This window comes from Carica papaya, chromosome 9 (assembly GCF_054855325.1).
Source record: "Carica papaya isolate Zhongbai chromosome 9, ASM5485532v1, whole genome shotgun sequence".
NCBI classification, from domain to species: Eukaryota; Viridiplantae; Streptophyta; class Magnoliopsida; order Brassicales; family Caricaceae; genus Carica; species Carica papaya.
Genome location: NC_142317.1, coordinates 2,660,550 through 2,677,334, shown reverse-complemented (window position 1 = coordinate 2,677,334; position 16,785 = coordinate 2,660,550). Strand labels below are relative to the sequence as shown.

At 35.6% G+C, this 16,785-nt stretch overlaps 4 protein-coding genes across 7 annotated transcripts; 3 read left to right on the top strand and 1 right to left on the bottom strand.

Moving 5' to 3' along the window:
• The first annotated feature begins 264 nt into the window (after positions 1-264).
• On the top strand, positions 265-5,338 carry FKBP53 (FK506 BINDING PROTEIN 53). Of its 4 annotated transcripts, none has more exons than XM_088211381.1 (12): positions 265-390; positions 859-932; positions 1,247-1,521; positions 1,882-2,027; positions 2,443-2,794; positions 2,945-3,124; positions 3,555-3,837; positions 4,020-4,104; positions 4,181-4,222; positions 4,323-4,371; positions 4,623-4,727; positions 5,210-5,338. In XM_088211381.1, exons 1-11 carry the CDS (start codon positions 378-380, stop codon positions 4,702-4,704), a joined length of 1,581 nt encoding a protein of 526 aa, XP_088067507.1. In that variant the 5' UTR covers positions 265-377; the 3' UTR covers positions 4,705-4,727; positions 5,210-5,338. The 4 variants fall into 4 exon arrangements, with proteins under 4 accessions (XP_088067507.1, XP_088067506.1, XP_088067508.1 ...); XM_088211380.1 differs by having other exon boundaries at positions 4,623-4,749; positions 5,210-5,324; XM_088211382.1 differs by lacking the exon at positions 5,210-5,338 and having other exon boundaries at positions 1,283-1,521; positions 4,623-4,931.
• Positions 5,339-6,133: 795 nt separating this feature from the next.
• Positions 6,134-10,757, bottom strand: LOC110823330 (enolase). The gene is made up of 17 exons (XM_088211944.1): positions 10,589-10,757; positions 10,222-10,285; positions 10,023-10,087; positions 9,224-9,271; positions 9,038-9,124; positions 8,845-8,925; positions 8,656-8,757; positions 8,481-8,561; positions 8,306-8,380; positions 8,034-8,096; positions 7,862-7,942; positions 7,533-7,727; positions 7,404-7,454; positions 7,209-7,297; positions 7,052-7,103; positions 6,700-6,756; positions 6,134-6,612 (listed from the first exon to the last, which is right to left on the bottom strand). Exons 1-17 carry the CDS (start codon positions 10,652-10,654, stop codon positions 6,532-6,534), a joined length of 1,338 nt encoding a protein of 445 aa, XP_088068070.1. The 5' UTR covers positions 10,655-10,757; the 3' UTR covers positions 6,134-6,531.
• Positions 10,758-11,210: 453 nt separating this feature from the next.
• On the top strand, positions 11,211-14,344 carry LOC110823514 (rRNA processing protein-like protein). The gene is made up of 2 exons (XM_022053909.2): positions 11,211-11,535; positions 13,209-14,344. The coding sequence occupies exon 2, from the start codon at positions 13,218-13,220 to the stop codon at positions 14,106-14,108; it is 891 nt and encodes a 296-aa protein (XP_021909601.1). The 5' UTR covers positions 11,211-11,535; positions 13,209-13,217; the 3' UTR covers positions 14,109-14,344.
• Positions 14,345-14,598: 254 nt separating this feature from the next.
• Positions 14,599-15,449, top strand: LOC110823339 (uncharacterized). Its single transcript, XM_022053701.2, has one exon. The coding sequence runs from the start codon at positions 14,761-14,763 to the stop codon at positions 15,169-15,171; it is 411 nt and encodes a 136-aa protein (XP_021909393.1). The 5' UTR covers positions 14,599-14,760; the 3' UTR covers positions 15,172-15,449.
• Positions 15,450-16,785: the final 1,336 nt, after the last annotated feature.

The following is a 16,785-nucleotide window of genomic DNA, read 5'->3' as shown; positions in this document are numbered from 1 at the left end:
TATTTATAAAAAATAATTGGAAGAATTGTAATTTATTGTAGATTTTTTTATTATTTTAATGCAGGTATATTTATAACGTAACGTTAACATAATAATAGTGGGCCTAATGGGCCTAGTGGGCCACTGAGATCACTTATAGTTGGGCCACTTTGGGTTTGGGTTACTTACTTTCGTTCTTTCGTTAAACGTGAGAAATAGGTCAGGCCCAATGGTTTGGGTCACGGATACGTGTTCTCTCTGCAACGCGGTGGTATGAAGTTTCTATAACTTTGCAGGTCTAGCACTTAAAACCCGAGGCCGTATTACTATCAGCGCTTTTAAGCAGGAAGGCAAGGAAAAACCCTAGGGTTTTAGGAGCTGCTTTCCACGGAGAGGAAATGGGTTTCTGGGGTCAGTTCTCTAATAATTCAACGGGAGTCAACTTTTGTTTTATCGATTATATCTTCTGATACTTCTTTTCTCTTCTGATTTTCTATGGCGAATGCTCTTGGACGTTTCCGGCATTGAAATTGCTGGAAAATTAACACGAGAATGAAATAACGATTTTAGTGTGTTATACTACCATCTTTTCAAGTGTTTGTAGGATTATAAAATTTTCCTGAATTCTTTCGATGATTTTTCCTGCCACCAAGTATACCATTCAGGCAAAATTTTTTCAGGCACTATTTAGTTCGCGACGAATTAAAATAAGGTTATATAGGAGTTGTTGGTATTAGTTGGTCTTTCATTGCTGAATAATGCCGTGTTTTTTTTTTTTTCCTGTTCATGCGATTTCCCAGCAACCAAGTAGGATGGGATGTTTCTTGTTGTCCTTTGATTAATCATTTTTATTTTTCTGCATTTTTACTTTTAAACCAGGCATTGAAGTAAAACCGGGAAAGCCACACCCTTATCATTCTGACAATGTCCGAGGAAAGCTGCACGTAACGCAGGTATGTTGCTTCTTCTGAAACAAACCTCTTTTAGTGATTCAGTTGTCGGTTAAATAATTGACAATGTTTGACTTTTTAAACATTCTTTAATGTGAACCCAATTCAAGAATTGCTTCTTGATTCTGACTCAGGCAGCTCTTCTTTTGAAATTGAAATTAAAGGATTTCGAAAGTAGTTTGAATCAAATTTTCATGGTTTTATTTATTTGAATTTCGTAAATGCTTGTAATATTTAAAATTTATTTAGTTTGATAAATAAAAGTTCTACTGCCACTTTCTCAAGTGACTTTGATGTTCTAATATCTAATTTGGCAGCTTATTATTGTGCATAAAATTTCCATGATAATTCAGGCAACATTAGGTGCTGGTTCATCAACGGAGAAGACTATACTTCAGTGTTCTATAGGGCATAAGAACCCTATTTACTTATGTTCTTTGTTGCCTAACAAAAATGAGTGTTGCCCTTTGAATCTTGAATTTGAGGACAATGATGATTTAGTAGCCTTCTCAGTGATTGGCCCGCGAAGCGTCCATCTCTCTGGTTACTTTGTGTCAGAAGATGGAGATCACATTCGAGCTGAATATGATACGTATCCTTTTGTTTTAATTCCTTTTAACTATGTTCAAGATAAATTCAATTTTTTATGAAATACATTTGTAAATTCACAGAGGTTGCGAATTCTTCCTAAAATAATAAAAGTGACAACAAATAGGATCACATAGAATTATGGTAATATATTTCAAATTTCATATATTTTATGTGCAATTTCATACGGATTATTCGTTTACCTCATTGTAATTGAATCAAGTATGAATCTATAATTGGATTCTATAGAATTTCTGAGTTTGTTTTAAAACATAACGTTTGATTTTAATTTGTTTAGTGTTAACTTGTTCTTGCCCTTTACATGCTTCTGGCTATTTTGTTTTCCATATACTACTATATGAAGTGATTCTTATGGGGAAGATATTGCTGAGACTGAGTCAGATGAGTCTTCTGATTACGATAGTGAAGATGACTATGATGATGACTTCATTGATGATGAGGACGACGACTTTGATGTGTTTCCCCCATCACCTGTCCCTAATAGAGGAGGTATTTTCCATTTTGGATAGTTTTTGTAAAAGGGACCGATATTTAATTGCCATCATAGAGGACTTTATATATTTTCTTGTTGCATGTGTGATCTATATGGTATTTAATGATGGTGGCTTGTTAAACATATTGTAAGAAATTTGATATGGATGTGGTTGGATTAGAAATGTGATTCTGGTCGAAGAGGTCGAATGTTATTATCGTAAAATTTGGGAAAAGACAGGAATGATGAACTTCCCAGATCAAAAGACAACTCTAGAACAGATACATGTTATGAATATAGTAGTTCTGCAAGAATATTTACATGTCAGTCACCTTTCTTGCATAGGTTTTAACTTGACCTAGTAGCAGTTTTCTTTCCAAATTGGTGGCTATTGATCCTAATGTTTTTGTTGATTTCTTTTTCTCGTTATAGTTGTAATTGAGGAGATAGTGGATGAACAGAAACCCACAGATGGAACTCTGCTTAAGAGACTGAAGAAAAAGTCACAGTCAAATGACTCTGAACCAAAAAGTAACTCCCAACAACTCACTGTTGTTAAAAGTGGTGTCGCAATTTTTGAAAGTGAAGATGAAGATGGCTTTCCAGTTTCTGCCTCACAGGAGCCAGAAGGCACCTGTCAAGAGCCTGAAGTTGAAGTAGACGAAAAAGCAGATGAGCAGACAGAGAAGCTAAACAAGAAAAAGAAAGGGAAGGATGACAGTGATCATACTATGGGGAAGAAAAGAAAAGCCAAGATTACTGACCAAGATAGTCAACTAGAAAGGTGAGACAACAAACTGTTGCTGGGACTCGTAGCTAGGAAATTCTGAGACTTATTTAGTCGTAGTGTGCTATGTATCCCGCTAGCAAGGGACCTAGTTGTAGTCAATTCATCATATCATTTTGCTGAACTGGTTTCTCAAATCATTGCCAGGAAAAAAAAGAAGAAAAATAAGACAAAACAGAAGGGAGAGGAGGGAGAAGATAATGGAGTTAAGACAACCAGTGGGCTCAAGGAATATTCACAGGAAAACCAATTTGAGGAGAGAAGTCCCAACTTGAACAAGGTCACTCCAACCATGAATGAGCACGATGACAAGCTACATAATGATATGTGAGTGTCTTTTCCTCAGCTTTAAGAGGGCCAAATCTATATGCACACGCCTGCTACATTTGTTTAGATACAGGACATTATGTGTATGCCTAACCAGAATGTTTCTTCATCATCTCTGAGTACAAAAAATCTTGTCTGCATAATTTGTTCATCCCATGCTTGCTCATGTGCACAGACGCGCACTCTTGTTCTTAAATCAAGTTGTAAAGGCAAAACAGTGTATAATGCACACGCCGATACCTCAAAAGCAATGATTGACTTTGATGACTGCAAGCATATAAACTACTTCGCCTTCCAACATATACACACACAACAAATAATTAATTGGCTTATCTGCAACATGTTGGATAGAACTTTTTATGGCAGGTTGATTTTAATTTATTCTAGTTATATGTTAGTTACTTGAGGATATCACTGTTTGCATAAGCAGGAGCCAGGGCATTGATGTAGATGCAAATGGTGATTTGTCTGAGAAGAAAACAAAAAAGAAGAATAAGAAGAAGAAGAAGAAGAAGGCCCAGGAGAGTGAAGGGGCTACAAATATAGATAAAACTGTTTCAGATACAGCAGATGGGACCAAACCCTCTTTGAAATCTGAAGAGGACCAAACTGCTAACAAGTCTTCTCATGTGCGGAACTTTCCAAATGGATTAGTTATCAAGGAGTTGGCAATGGGCAAACCAGACGGCAAAAGAGCTTCTCCTGGGAAACAGGTTCCTCATTCTAACCCACTTCTGCATGTGTGCTTGTTTATATTTAAACAATAAAAGAGAAAATCTGATGGTAGATGTAAAATCATTGCAAAAGTCTATGTACCCCACAATATTGATCCATAAAATATCAATTTCCATAGCTGTTTTTTCAAGTAACCAAAATTGGTCATGTCTTGGCACAGGTCAGTGTTCACTACATCGGCAAGCTTAAAAATGGAAAAATATTTGACTCTAATGTGGGAAGTGCACCATTTAAATTCCGGCTGGGTATGTGTGATCAATATGCACTTGTGAATAAAGCCTGATTAGTACTGTTATTGATTGTTTGCATTTGGTCTTGCAGGTTTAGGACAAGTCATTAAAGGATGGGATGTTGGGGTTAATGGTAAATTACCTGAATAATTAGGACTTCACCCGATGACAATCACTACTTTTTGTTATTAAATTGATAGCATTTACAATCTCTTAAATGTGTATTGAATCAGGGATGCGAATTGGAGACAAACGAAGACTTACAATTCCACCGTCAATGGGGTATGGATTTCTATGGTTAAATAAATTAGTCATTTTCTTGTTTTTGCAGGACTATTCTATGGTTGTCTAATGTCAAGTTTAGGTCATCAAACTTGGTTCCATTTTTTGGCATTACAAGATGCACTACTTCTTTCTTGTTCGATCTTTTATAACAAAATATTGGCTGGTTTTGGTTGCTCAATCAAAAGTTTATGATCAAATTTGTTTACTGCTATCTTTGTCTTTGTTTCATGTATAATTTTTTGATGCAGCTACGGGGCACGTGGTGCTGGTGGGAAGATTCCTCCAAACTCATGGCTTCTGTTTGATGTGGAATTGGTTGATGTTCGCTAATTAGCCTACCTATGTTACACAAGGTTCACCCGGTCATGAGATTTGGTTCGCGGTCAATTTTGTTTTCGCTAAACTAAATCATGGCACTATCTGGCTTCTTTTAGCATGTTGGTTGTATTAGCATTTATACCTGTGTAGAAGGAATTGATAATACTTGAGACAGTAATTTTATAATGTTATACTTTCAAGAGAATGAATATACGCCACTCGATCACTTTTTATTTCGATATTATGTCCGATCCTCGTTGAAATGATCTTGAATATGTGAGAGGGCGATACCTTTCTCAGCCTTTTTGGCTAATTGAAGGGTATGCGAGAGGGGGAGAGCAGAAATAAAAGGTGAAACCACACAAGTGTGAACTTGTGGTTTATCTAATGACTAATGCAATCGGTAGAGTTTTGCAGCTATGTAGCAGATTCTGTTAACTTCTTCGTTCTTTTTCCCCCCCTCTTTTTATGATTCTGATTTTGGGTTTTTTTTTTTCTTTCTCTATCTAAATTGTAGTGGAGATTTCAGACGGAAAAGATTGGAGCATAAGCAATATTTGATGGTAAAAAGCGTGCTCTTCCTGTCCTTGTTTTAGCTCGGATCGGATTTAGACAAAAAGAGATCATGTTGAAGAAAATTGTTAAGATCAATTTGAAAAGGTCCAATTCAACTACAAAACTCAGAAAAGGGTGACTTTGGTGGAGATAATATCAGTAGTGGGTGTGGTTAGTTGAAGCAAAAAAATGAGGCCTAAGATGGCTCAAATTGACTTGGAAGGTTTTCATTCCAACAATTTTTTAGCACTCGAGTTACTAGACCTACTTGCTAATTTATGTAAAAGGATCATTTTTACCGAGTTATTTCAACTGATTATTGTTTTAAAGCTCAGCTCCTATGAGTAATGTCCCTTCTGGATAAAACTTGTAGCGAGCAGAACAGATTTTTTTTTTTTTTAATAAGATGCCATCTACAAGACCATAATCCTGGTGAAAAGCACCATTCCCTATAGATAATTTTTTCTTTTTAAAAGAAACCTGATAGATAGAAATGAAAAAAGTTTTTATATATTTTTTGAATTGTGAGTACTCTTACATTAAGAGTGTGTTATTACTCAAATTTTATTGAAATATAAGTATCGTTCACTTTTTAAATACATTATAAATTTAATAATTTAATTTATTAATATATTAATAAAATTATAATAATTAAATTAATTTTAATTTCAGTAAATTATGACATATTCAAATTAAAAAAAATACTATTATAATTAAGTTTATTTGATTGAAGTGATTATAACAAAGTAAAAATCCTTTTTTCAATAAAAAAAAAAATAAGAGGTTGTTAGTCAAAATATTTTAGGTGTCCATGGTTAGAGTGGCATTTTATCGTCTAAGAAATTAGATGTTTGGTTCACTGAATATTTGTGCAGTGCTAATATGATGATAGAAATTCTAAAGCCAAGGCGTTAAATGAGAGCTGTGTGGTGGCTCTCTAGGCCAAGTAAACAATTATAATCAGGTATATACCCTCAAATAATTTTACTGCAAAAGGGAAAGCCGTTGAGCGGCATAAAAAAACAAATTAGGATGCTTACATGGAGCGGCTTCATGATCAAATCTCCTGAAGGCCAAGAGAGGGAAATAGAGTCCTAAACTGAAGAGGAGAACACAAAATAACATTTTTGCTCATTGACGCATGAAAACCAATTATTTCTTGATTGGGTTTTAAGCCTCACCGTCCGAGCACACCACATTGATGATGCCATAGTTTTCTGAAACTTCACCCTTTTTAAAAGCAAAATAGGAAGCTTATTAAGATACTGCGAGGTGAGGTATCTCCTAGTAAGGTTGTACTGGTGCTCTGAATTTTGCTCCAGCATAGAAAGCAGCAGGACCCAACTCTTCTTCGATCCTCAGAAGCTGTATGCAATTATATCCGACAATTTAAAACCATTGACATTTTATTGCTATTTTCCAAAGATAGTGTTGAGTGATTGCAGCTATTACCTGGTTGTATTTTGCAAGACGTTCCGATCTGCATGGTGCACCAGTTTTAATCTGGCCCTGGTTTATGGAAAGGGACAAATAACCGCGGAACATGAGCTCAAGCAGATAATGAGAAATCAATTTCAAGCCCATACTTGCGAAAACCAGTATGTGCCAGCAATAGGACAAATTTTCATGCAACCAAAGATGTTGCTGTCTTAATTTTGGAAAACTATGACCAGCAGTGTAAAATTTTGTGCTCTCTACATCTCTCCACCAGGAAAAGAAACTGTTTCCTTGTTAAGAGAAATTGAGTACATTTTCTGAAAAAGTTAAAAAGAAATTCACTACACAAACAAACCATAATACTTACCGTCGCCAATCCAACCGAAAGGTCTGCAATGAAGGTATCCTCAGTTTCACCACTAGATTTAACAAGGACATAGCACAATGAATACTATATAAACAATGGAAATATATCCTGCAAGGATAGAATTTTGAGGTTGAAATAGAAATAGCATGATATATACCTTCGATGACTAGCCATGACGCCCCAGCCAGCATGTTTGGACATTCTAACGGCCTCAATACTTTCAGTCACAGAGCCAATTTGATTCACCTGCAAACAAAGGTTAAAAGGATTTAGCTTATGTAGTCTCAAACTCCTAGCACCAGGGAACCTCTTGAATATTATTCTTAATCGAGAGATCATGACAGATAATTACCTTCAAGAGTAAGGCATTGCAACTCTTCTCCTTAATTGCTTTTTCCACACGCTGCAGCAGCCACAAAAATACTTACTTTCCATCTTTTCCACTTTTGACTTGCATCATTGAAGAAGAAGAAACGAATACCTTAGGGTTTGTGACAAGGAGATCATCACCAACAATTTGCACTTGTTCACCAATTTCACCTGTCAACTTTGAGTAGTGCTCCCAATCGTCCTGGTCAAATGGATCCTCGATGGATACAATTGGATAGTCCGACACAAATGACTTGTAAACATTCTTCAAACTGTCTCCTGATATTTTTTGGGATCCATCATTGTTCTGTAGCAGAAGACTTGTTCATTAGGAATCATACTCAAACATCATAGCAAGCACCATCTAATAAAATGTTTTAATATGTTTCTTCACAGAGAATGGAGATCTTAACATACAGAAAACAAGTTCAACTAAATTACCTCTTCCTTGAAATTCAGATCGTAGGTTTTGCCTTTGCTATCATAGAATTCAGAAGCAGCAACGTCCATCCCAATCACAACCTGCAAGGATATCCAGGGATTTAATCTGACATGACAAAGCAGTAACATGCAGTGCAAGATGGCATGGCAGATAAACAGTGAGAGAACCAACCTTTCCAGTATACCCAGCTTTTGCTATAGCTGTCTTAAGCAGCTCAAGACCCTCTTTGTTTTCCTGCAAATCAATCATCAATTTACTAACATTTACTTGCTTGTTAATTGATTTAGGGAGGAAATTGTTTTACCATGTTATTGAGATGGCTCAGGAGAGATAATGAATAAAATAATGTAAAATTATAAACTTATTCAACCGTTTACTGGTGCCTTTAACAATTTGAAAATTAAAATACTGGTAAGTACTTTAAGCTTGCAGACCTTACATACCTGAATATTAGGAGCAAAACCACCTTCATCACCAACATTAGTGGCATCTTGTCCATACTTCTTCTTTATGACAGCCTGAAATGTTTTGAAACAATCAGTTCACACCAAGTCATCAAGCACAAATGTGCAATGAATTGGAGAAAGAAGAGAAAAGAGGAAGAAAAAAACCTACAACCTTAAGATGATGATAAACTTCTACACCCATCTTCATGGCTTCTTTGAAGGAAGATGCCCCAACAGGTAGAATCATAAATTCCTATTATGAGAGGCAAGCAGAAGAATATCTATCATAGCTATCAAGAAGACGCACTTAATATCTAAAAAGTTCTTTGACCATGGACCAACACTACCTGCATAGCCAGCTTATTGCCTGCATGAGAACCTCCATTGATGACATTAAATGCAGGTACAGGTAGCACCAAGTTCTTGTTACCAACAAGATTGGCAATGTGCTGCAAGGGAAAGATGAATGACACTGAAGCTATAAACATAAGAACCATTTTGATTTATGGGGACACCATAATGGAACCGACATATACCTGGTAAAGGGGAATCTTCTTCACCATAGCACCTGCTTTGCAAACAGCAAGAGACACTGCCAATATAGCATTAGCTCCAAGCTGAGGAAATAAAAAGAAAAATGTCAACTGGCAATATTCAATAAAATTAACAAATCAAGCAACAGTCCAATCAGCATCATTGTAAAGGATGAATCCACAGTTTGGAGAACACCTTCTGCTTGCACCAACCCCATTCATTGACGGTTCCATCAAGTTGCTGTACCATGAAGTTGTCAATTTTGGTCTGCTCTGTTGGGTCCTGGGAATGCAAATAACAATAGGTCACATTTACATAATAATAACAAAGCAGGTAAGCTTCAAGAAAGTGAAACAAAACTTAAACTGGATAAGATGATACCTTGCCAACCAAAGCAGGTCCAATAATCAAAGTCACATTCTCCACAGCCTGCCATCATTGAAACACGAAAAAGAAACATGTCATTGTGGTAGTTTTCAGCTTTATCTCGCAAAAGTTAAAAATGCATAATAATGCTCCTGACTTCCTCCATTCCAAAAAATCTAAATACAGCATCAAATTTCCATTCATCTATATCAAAAACTGCCAAAATTCATGGTACATGTAGTAAACATAAAATTAGAAGAACTTAAAACATCAGTTTTAAGGAGATCTCTAACAGCAATATTAGTTGGTCAATCTACAAAAAAAATAATTACTGAGGTTTTCGAGTTTATAATTAGTTGCACCTTTTGGACTTTAGGCCTACAATCAGTTGGGCTCAAAAGCATGAGCTGGCAATAGAAATCTAATCGCCATGAGAGTTAATAGATGAATGAAACTAATTCAATTTTGAATGAGAATATGAAAATCACGATCTAATTTTACACATCAAGTAATTGAGATCAAGGATTTTTTCTTTTGATAGAAAATTCAAAGAAAAAAATACAAATACAAATAACCAAGTTGTTAGTATTAGTTAAAATCGGATAACACAAACGGAAAAAAGTAAGAATATCCAACGGAGCAGAACAAACCACGAAGCATTCTCCAGCGATTCCTCGCACCCTTTTTAGCCTCAAATTCAAAAAATGCCATCTCATTTGGTTTTAATGTTAACATAACAGTGAGTCAAACAACTTGCTAACATGTCCTATTTTCCTCAAACAACAGTGATTTTGCATAAGGAAAATTGACACACCTTGAGGACACCTTTTCCAAGGTAATCAGATCCTCCATCTCTCAGCTCAAGAGCTTCATAGATACCTTTCCATGAAAATCATGCACAGATAAGAAAACAACTACATGTCTCAACAAGCATGATCAGCCAAAGAATTACAAAAAAAAAAAACTCAAAGAAAAAAAAAACAAATGGAAAAAAAACGAAGCATATAATTTACCAGTTGAAGCACCACTGGGGACAGCAGCTCTAGCTACGATTCCATCAGAAAGAACAACATCAACCTGTCCCAAACGGCATTAACTATCATTCGATCAACAAATGGAAGAGTAATAAGTGCAGTATAAGGTTACAAATTAATGACCCGCTGTTTGGTTGCCCAGAAAAAGGAATATAAATCAAAGGTCATATATCCACATTTTCTCAACAACCAGATAGATTCGAAACTGGGATATATCTCCATCAAAACGTAATAATCATGCAAACACATACATCGAGTGAATATCTTCTTTGCAACTTCAATTAAAAATCAGAAAACAGAAGAAAAAGTATCGATAGATCCAACTAAATAGATAGCTGAAACACACTTCAACAGTGGGATTTCCACGACTGTCGAATATCTGACGAGCTTTGACAGCCTTGATCGTCGCCATTGTTGTATAATGTTCGACCACAAAGAGTTCGTGTTCTACTTTTCTAGTATGCGTCGAGTTCCTTTTTTTCCAAGCTTCCACAGAGGAAATGACGCAAAGTGATTTTACTTTGGTAGTTATAGTGAAGGAAAAGTCTTTCCATTCCCCCACGAGTGAGCGAATCGAGACCGTTGATCGTGGGGAAGAGATCTGTTAAATTGACGGCCAAGATTGCGGCTCTGGTCCTCACGCGATGCTCGTTCAATTTCAGTGGGGCCAGCGAATTTTATGGGCAAAGTACGTGAAAAGGAATATGCGTTGTCTATCCATTGGGCAAGTGCCGAGTGCATAAAATCAAGAGCATATCCGGCCCGGCCCACTATGATTAATTTCCCGTCAAATTCCAAATTTAGCCCTGATTTTTTAATGTCGTGTTTCATGGGGATTTGGCTTGGGCCGGCCCATTCCGGTTCTTAACAAATGGTGAGAGATGGGAACGAGGTCGTTTTAAGAACGAAACCACGTTGTTCTAGAAACGAAACGAGGTCGTTTTTATGGCCGAAAACCTGCCTAAAACCTAAAGCCCTAAAGCCTCTGGTTAAAGGAGTACTGCCAGCTGAAGAGAGACGCAGACGCGTGCAGGCGAAGAAGGGAGAGGAGGATTTCCAGCGGTGAATTCTAAGCTCCTTTGCCTCTAAAAGCGCGGAACCCAAGCTTGAACGAGGGGAGCTGGTGGAAAAGCCCGAGCTAGAGAGAAAGTTAGCCGAGATGATATAGAGAGGAAAAGGAAATTCGGGTAGAGAACAAGAGAGTTACATATTCGGAAGGAAGAGGGAGAAGCCCCGGAGGAGGCAGCTGAAGGATAAGCCCGACTCAAGAGTAAGAAGCATCATATAAAGAAGGTATATCTGAATCTCCATTTTGCTTTTTCTACTCACAGCATGTAAAAATATGAATTTTAATTATGAATGTATTGATGCCTTTGTGTGTGTATGTGTGTATATATATATTATGCGTAAAAGCTTGGAGATAGAGTGGAATGAATTATTTCTGATGTACAGTACTCGTGTTTGTGGTGTTTGCTCTCTGTCAATTGTTAGGCCTTTTGTGTGTCCAATAGGAAGTGGTTTAAGTTTACATCTTAGATTCATATCATATGGGCATTAGTTTGGTCTTTTTATTTTTTATCAAATAAATTTTCAAAGACATAAGTAGGATTTTTTCAGCGTTTGGTTACCCTTAACTCAAGGATTGTAGGATTAAGGTTCACTCTCCTCTCTATTGTTATCCATTTGATGTTTTGTTGAAATGTATATTAGTTAGTTTAGGAGTGATATAATCTTAAATCACTTGGCATATTTCAGTATCCTCTTTTTGTTATTCTTCTTCTTTTGGGATGTGAAGTTATTTAGCTTAGAGTTTGAGTAGTCAACTAGTTGAGTAGTTTAAATTTGTGGATTGGTTTATATGCATGCTAAAGAAGGTGGTAATGAGATAAATGCAACAAAATGAACGAAGTAAATAAGAAAGAGGAAAATAGCCTTGTTTTGCTGATGAAAATGATGTGAGTGGCTACGCGGTTGGATCCTTTGTTTAAGAGGAGGTATTGAGAGATTGCATGACGTTATGAGCTAATTTGGAAATTTTTTTTTTTGCAATTCTTGGTTCATTTTTCTTGTTTTACTTATGTTTTTGTGGATGTAACTACTGTATAATCCCTATTGCCTTTGCTTTGTATATATTATAATAAATAAATACGATTGACAATATCACACAAATATGCCACATGTAGATTTTTTTGTTTAAATTTTGATGCAAATCACTTGATTATTTAGCCTATACAACATAAGGTAGGTGTCTTATGCCTTCCTATTTTGTACCACTTTGAACCTTAGATATCTTTGGTCTAGATTAGTGAATTCTTTAAAGCCCGACCTTACTTCTAATAGGATTAGGGACCTCCATTTTTTTCTTAAATTTCTAGGGGTTTTTGTCCAGATTACCTTTGTGAAAGGCTTTGATCTCCATTTTCATCTTACTTCTAACCCTATTCATCTTTACTTTTTTCATCTCCTGGACGAGGATTATGGGAAGTAGAGGAGGAAAACTCTTTTGTGCTTTTAGCAGATTATGCTATCAAGAGAGTAGCATTTTTAGGGCTAGTTTCAAATGTATGTTTTGGTTTCATTTCATCGATATTTGTTTGTTAAAAATTATAATTTTAAAACAAACAATTTATGAGCAAAATAGATAATTGGATTTCAAGAACAAATAGAGAAATAAAACAGTTAGTTGCAATGAATGAAAGTACCTGAGCATTAAGTTAAACCTTAGAAGTTGTTAGTTCTGATTGTATGTTAGGTAACAGAAAGTGGATTTGTGGTAGTATGATGTTCGTCTATAGGGTGTTTTCTTTCATTTTTTTTGGGTTTGGTGTTTTCCTGCGTTTTTGTATTCTCTGTTTAATTGGTGGTGACTAGCGACTTTGAAGTTAAACATGTCTCTGTAGAAATTACAAAGTAGTTAGTCCTGCATTAAAGCCTGAACTGGAATTCTACGCTCGGCTTTTTTGTAGGTTTATTTAATGGGGTTGGATGAATTAGCTGCTATTGGAAACAATGCAATGGAAGATGATAAGCTGGATGACCTTAGTGAAGAAGCATCTGAATCTGAAGCAGAGTCAGAATCAGATGAAGAGGAAGTTGTGAAGTTGGCAGAACCTTCAAAAAATGCTGTTTACAACAGAGATGGGCTTCTTGAAAAGCTTCAAGATATTAGCTGGCCAGAGAATGTTGACTGGATACACAAGCTTACGGTTGATATTGATCAGGGACAAGAGGTGGATGTGAACGATGACCTTGTAAGAGAACTTGCTTTCTACACACAGGCTTTGGAGGGAACGAGGCAGGCATTCGAGAAGCTTCAGGATATGGGCCTGCCATTCCTTAGGCCTTCCGACTACTATGCTGAGATGGTGAAGTCAGATGCTCACATGGGGAAGGTAAAGGGACGACTTTTGGCAGAGAAGAAACAGATGGAGGAAGCTGAGCAGAGAAGAAAGGCAAGGGAGGCCAAGAGACTAGCTAAAGAGGTTCAAGCACAGAAACTAAAAGAGAGAGCTAAGCAGAAGAAGGAAGACATAGAGACTGTTAAGAAATGGAGGAAGCAGAGGCAGCAAAGTGGCTTTGCAGGAGGGAATAATGATGGTGATCTGGGTTTGAACTTTGAAGATGGTAAAGTATTTGCAAAATCAAACAAGAAGAGACCCGGGGTTGCTTCTGGAGACCGGTCAGGAGGGAAAGCAAAGCAATTTGGTGGGAGTGGGAAGAAAAGGAAAAACAGGGAATTTAGGGATTCCAAATTTGGATTTGGAGGAAGAAAAAGCATGAGGAAACAAAACACGACGGAAAGCACAAACGAATTTAGAGGCTTCAACAAGGGTAATGCTGCGGGAAACAAGAAGAGGAAGAAATAACACACTGTTGGTTCATTCTGGATTCCTGTTTCATCTTCTTTTTTGCAAAATTTAGATCAATATTATCTTCGAGTTTTGACAATTCGTTGTAGTGATAATGTTTTGTCTGAGAATGCCTGTTTTATTTAGGGACCTGCACTTGCTTTGCAGTCACTATTTTGATAGTTCAAATTTATTGGTTGCAGAATGTTTTGTGATATTAAGTAATTAATTAAACTAATATATTTGGAGAAGTATTTATAGAGCATAAAGTGAATTAATTATTTTTTGTACTTACAATTTCACTAAATTTAATAGCATTAGGGATATTTACTTATATTTTTTAAATGATGATGTTTAATATTTGGTATTGGAATATAAAGAACAGAATTTTATTCCCAGTTGGCAAGAAGCTTCCCGTATGGTGTGACGTGGCAGTTACCAAACAAAAAGCTCTTATACTATTTAGCTTTTCCCACTGCAACTTATTTGTCTACTCCCCTCATAAAAAGCTTCTCCTGCAAAAATCTTCTCCAATACACTTTTCTTTTTCCCTTTCAATTTAACACACAGGATTTAAAAGGACGCAACACCTCCTCCAGCTTCTGCAGCAAAATTAGAGCGTTATCAACTCCTCTTTCATCATCTTCTTCTTCAAATAATCTCAGCAGCGATGTTTGATTCTACATTGGAATTGATCACTCAAGCTGCATCGAACTCTCTTTTCGTCTTCTGCTTTTTCAATCTCATCATAGTAATCATCCTCGCAGGATCAAGACCGGGCTCCGACGTCCATCAACAAACCGAAACTCTTCTCCCGATTGGCGTCTACAGAAATGCGGATGATCAGAAGACGAACTTCAACAGAAACAGTGTGTTGGTGGATGTGATTGAACCTGTAGATGAAGGTGAAGGAAATATCAGCGATAGGAGCGAGGACAGGGATGTTGAGGACGACAAGATTGATGAAGACGACAGTGGTGAAGGTGAAGAGGATGCACTTAGAAGAAGAATTGAAGAATTCATTGCTAAAGTTAATAAAGAATGGAAAGCAGAGATGCTAAGGACATCGCGCTCGGCTTAGATTGCTGTTAAAAGCTCGGTGAAAAGCCTGCAGTGAGTTTCTGGAATTATGTATGTTACAGAAATTTTCTAACATTTCACAATAACTGAGCGTAGAATTGGTGCTTCACAGAGTGGTAAAAATGAAAATCTTCTGAAACTCTGTCGAAATTTCCATGAGAATTCGTTGATTTTTTAACAACGCAGAGTAGGTAATCGACTAAAAAAGAAGATTCGAATGTGGCTTAAAGACTTTTTGATTCTTAAAGTAATTTAAAAATCAACTTTAGGTTTTCTCTTTTTAGCTTCCACAAATTTGTTTGACTCTGTTTCACATGGGTTGGAGGGGGAGAAAAATAAGCAAAGGAAATTATTCAAAAAGGCATGTTTGGATGAGGCATAAAACAGAAGCTTCCTTTTCCATGGCTTTTTCTTATTCCCAACTAGTTTTGCTTTGTCAAAGTTTATGCCTCTAAACATCTCTTTTTAAAATACTCAAAATACAAATTATAAATGTATCCATTAACTATTACACTTGAAAACTAAATTTAATATAAAAAAAAAATTAAATTAGTTCAACTAAGATAAAGTCAACAAACACGAAATAACTCATACATAACAATTAACTCAAAACATATTTAATCAGTCAATACTTGAAGGTTATAAAGACAATTACATTTTATGGATAGTTATCAATTTAATCTTTATAAGTTAGATTTAAACATTAACTTATCATTTTTTTAAAAAAAAAAAAAAATTAAATCAAAATTTTAATACATTCTGACTATTCTAATTAAAAAATTTTAAATTTTACAGAATATTTTTTTTTATATCTATGAACGTAATAAACTAATTAAAATTTAATTCAATTTGATCATTACAGTTTTACCAAAATACTAATAAATTAAATCTACAGTTTAAATGAGTCAAATATCATAATTCTTTACATTAATAATCATAACTTATCATATTTTCTTCCGTGCAGGTTAAATTTAAAACTCAACTTATCACACTAATTTCTTGACTAATTTTAATTTTATCTCTTTTAACTATTTAGCTAAAATAGAAATGAGTACTATCACCTAATCTAGACCAAAAAAATTGGATTGAATAATGCTCGATCTGGTCCGGTTCAATTGAACCGGTTAATTTAAATATTTTACAAAATTAAATATTCAATATATAAATATAAAAAAGTTAAAACCTAAAACCTTTTTGTTAATTTATTGTTAGTATTATTTTTAATTTAATTTTAGTAATTATGAACTAGAAGAATTTTTAACATTTAATTTCTTTTGTCCACTTTGGTTTCCACCCAATCGAACCAAAAAATTTCAATCCTAATTTCGGTCTCGAAATTTTTTCTTTTCAAGTTCGGTCCGGTCCGGTCCGATTTTGTTCCGATCTGATTATTTTTCCCCATCAATACTCATCCCGAGTAAAGAAAACAGTCTCTTCTTCTATATATATACATATATATATATATATATCTATCTATTTTTTTATTTCATTTGCTAGCTCTGGTTTCCATTTAGAATATTATATCATATCGTAAAAGATGAAAGTCCAAGGGAACAAAGAAAACCAGATGATGCTTACGCGATGGGTACTTGCTGCATATTTAAACTAAAACTGA

Excerpts from the sequence above, each read along its gene's own strand:
- FKBP53 (XM_088211381.1), top strand. Across the intron at positions 3,838-4,019 it reads GAGCTTCTCCTGGGAAACAG|GTCAGTGTTCACTACATCGG; the intron begins GTTCCTCATTCT and ends GTCTTGGCACAG. Across the intron at positions 4,105-4,180 it reads ACCATTTAAATTCCGGCTGG|GTTTAGGACAAGTCATTAAA; the intron begins GTATGTGTGATC and ends TTGGTCTTGCAG.
- LOC110823330 (XM_088211944.1), bottom strand. The coding sequence starts at position 10,654 with ATGGCGACGATCAAGGCTGTCAAAGCTCGTCAGATATTCGACAGTCGT. Across the intron at positions 7,455-7,532 it reads TCCTTGTCACAAACCCTAAG|CGTGTGGAAAAAGCAATTAA; the intron begins GTATTCGTTTCT and ends TGGCTGCTGCAG. Across the intron at positions 7,104-7,208 it reads GTCATGGCTAGTCATCGAAG|TGGTGAAACTGAGGATACCT; the intron begins GTATATATCATG and ends TGTTAAATCTAG.
- LOC110823514 (XM_022053909.2), top strand. The coding sequence starts at position 13,218 with ATGGGGTTGGATGAATTAGCTGCTATTGGAAACAATGCAATGGAAGAT.
- LOC110823339 (XM_022053701.2), top strand. The coding sequence starts at position 14,761 with ATGTTTGATTCTACATTGGAATTGATCACTCAAGCTGCATCGAACTCT.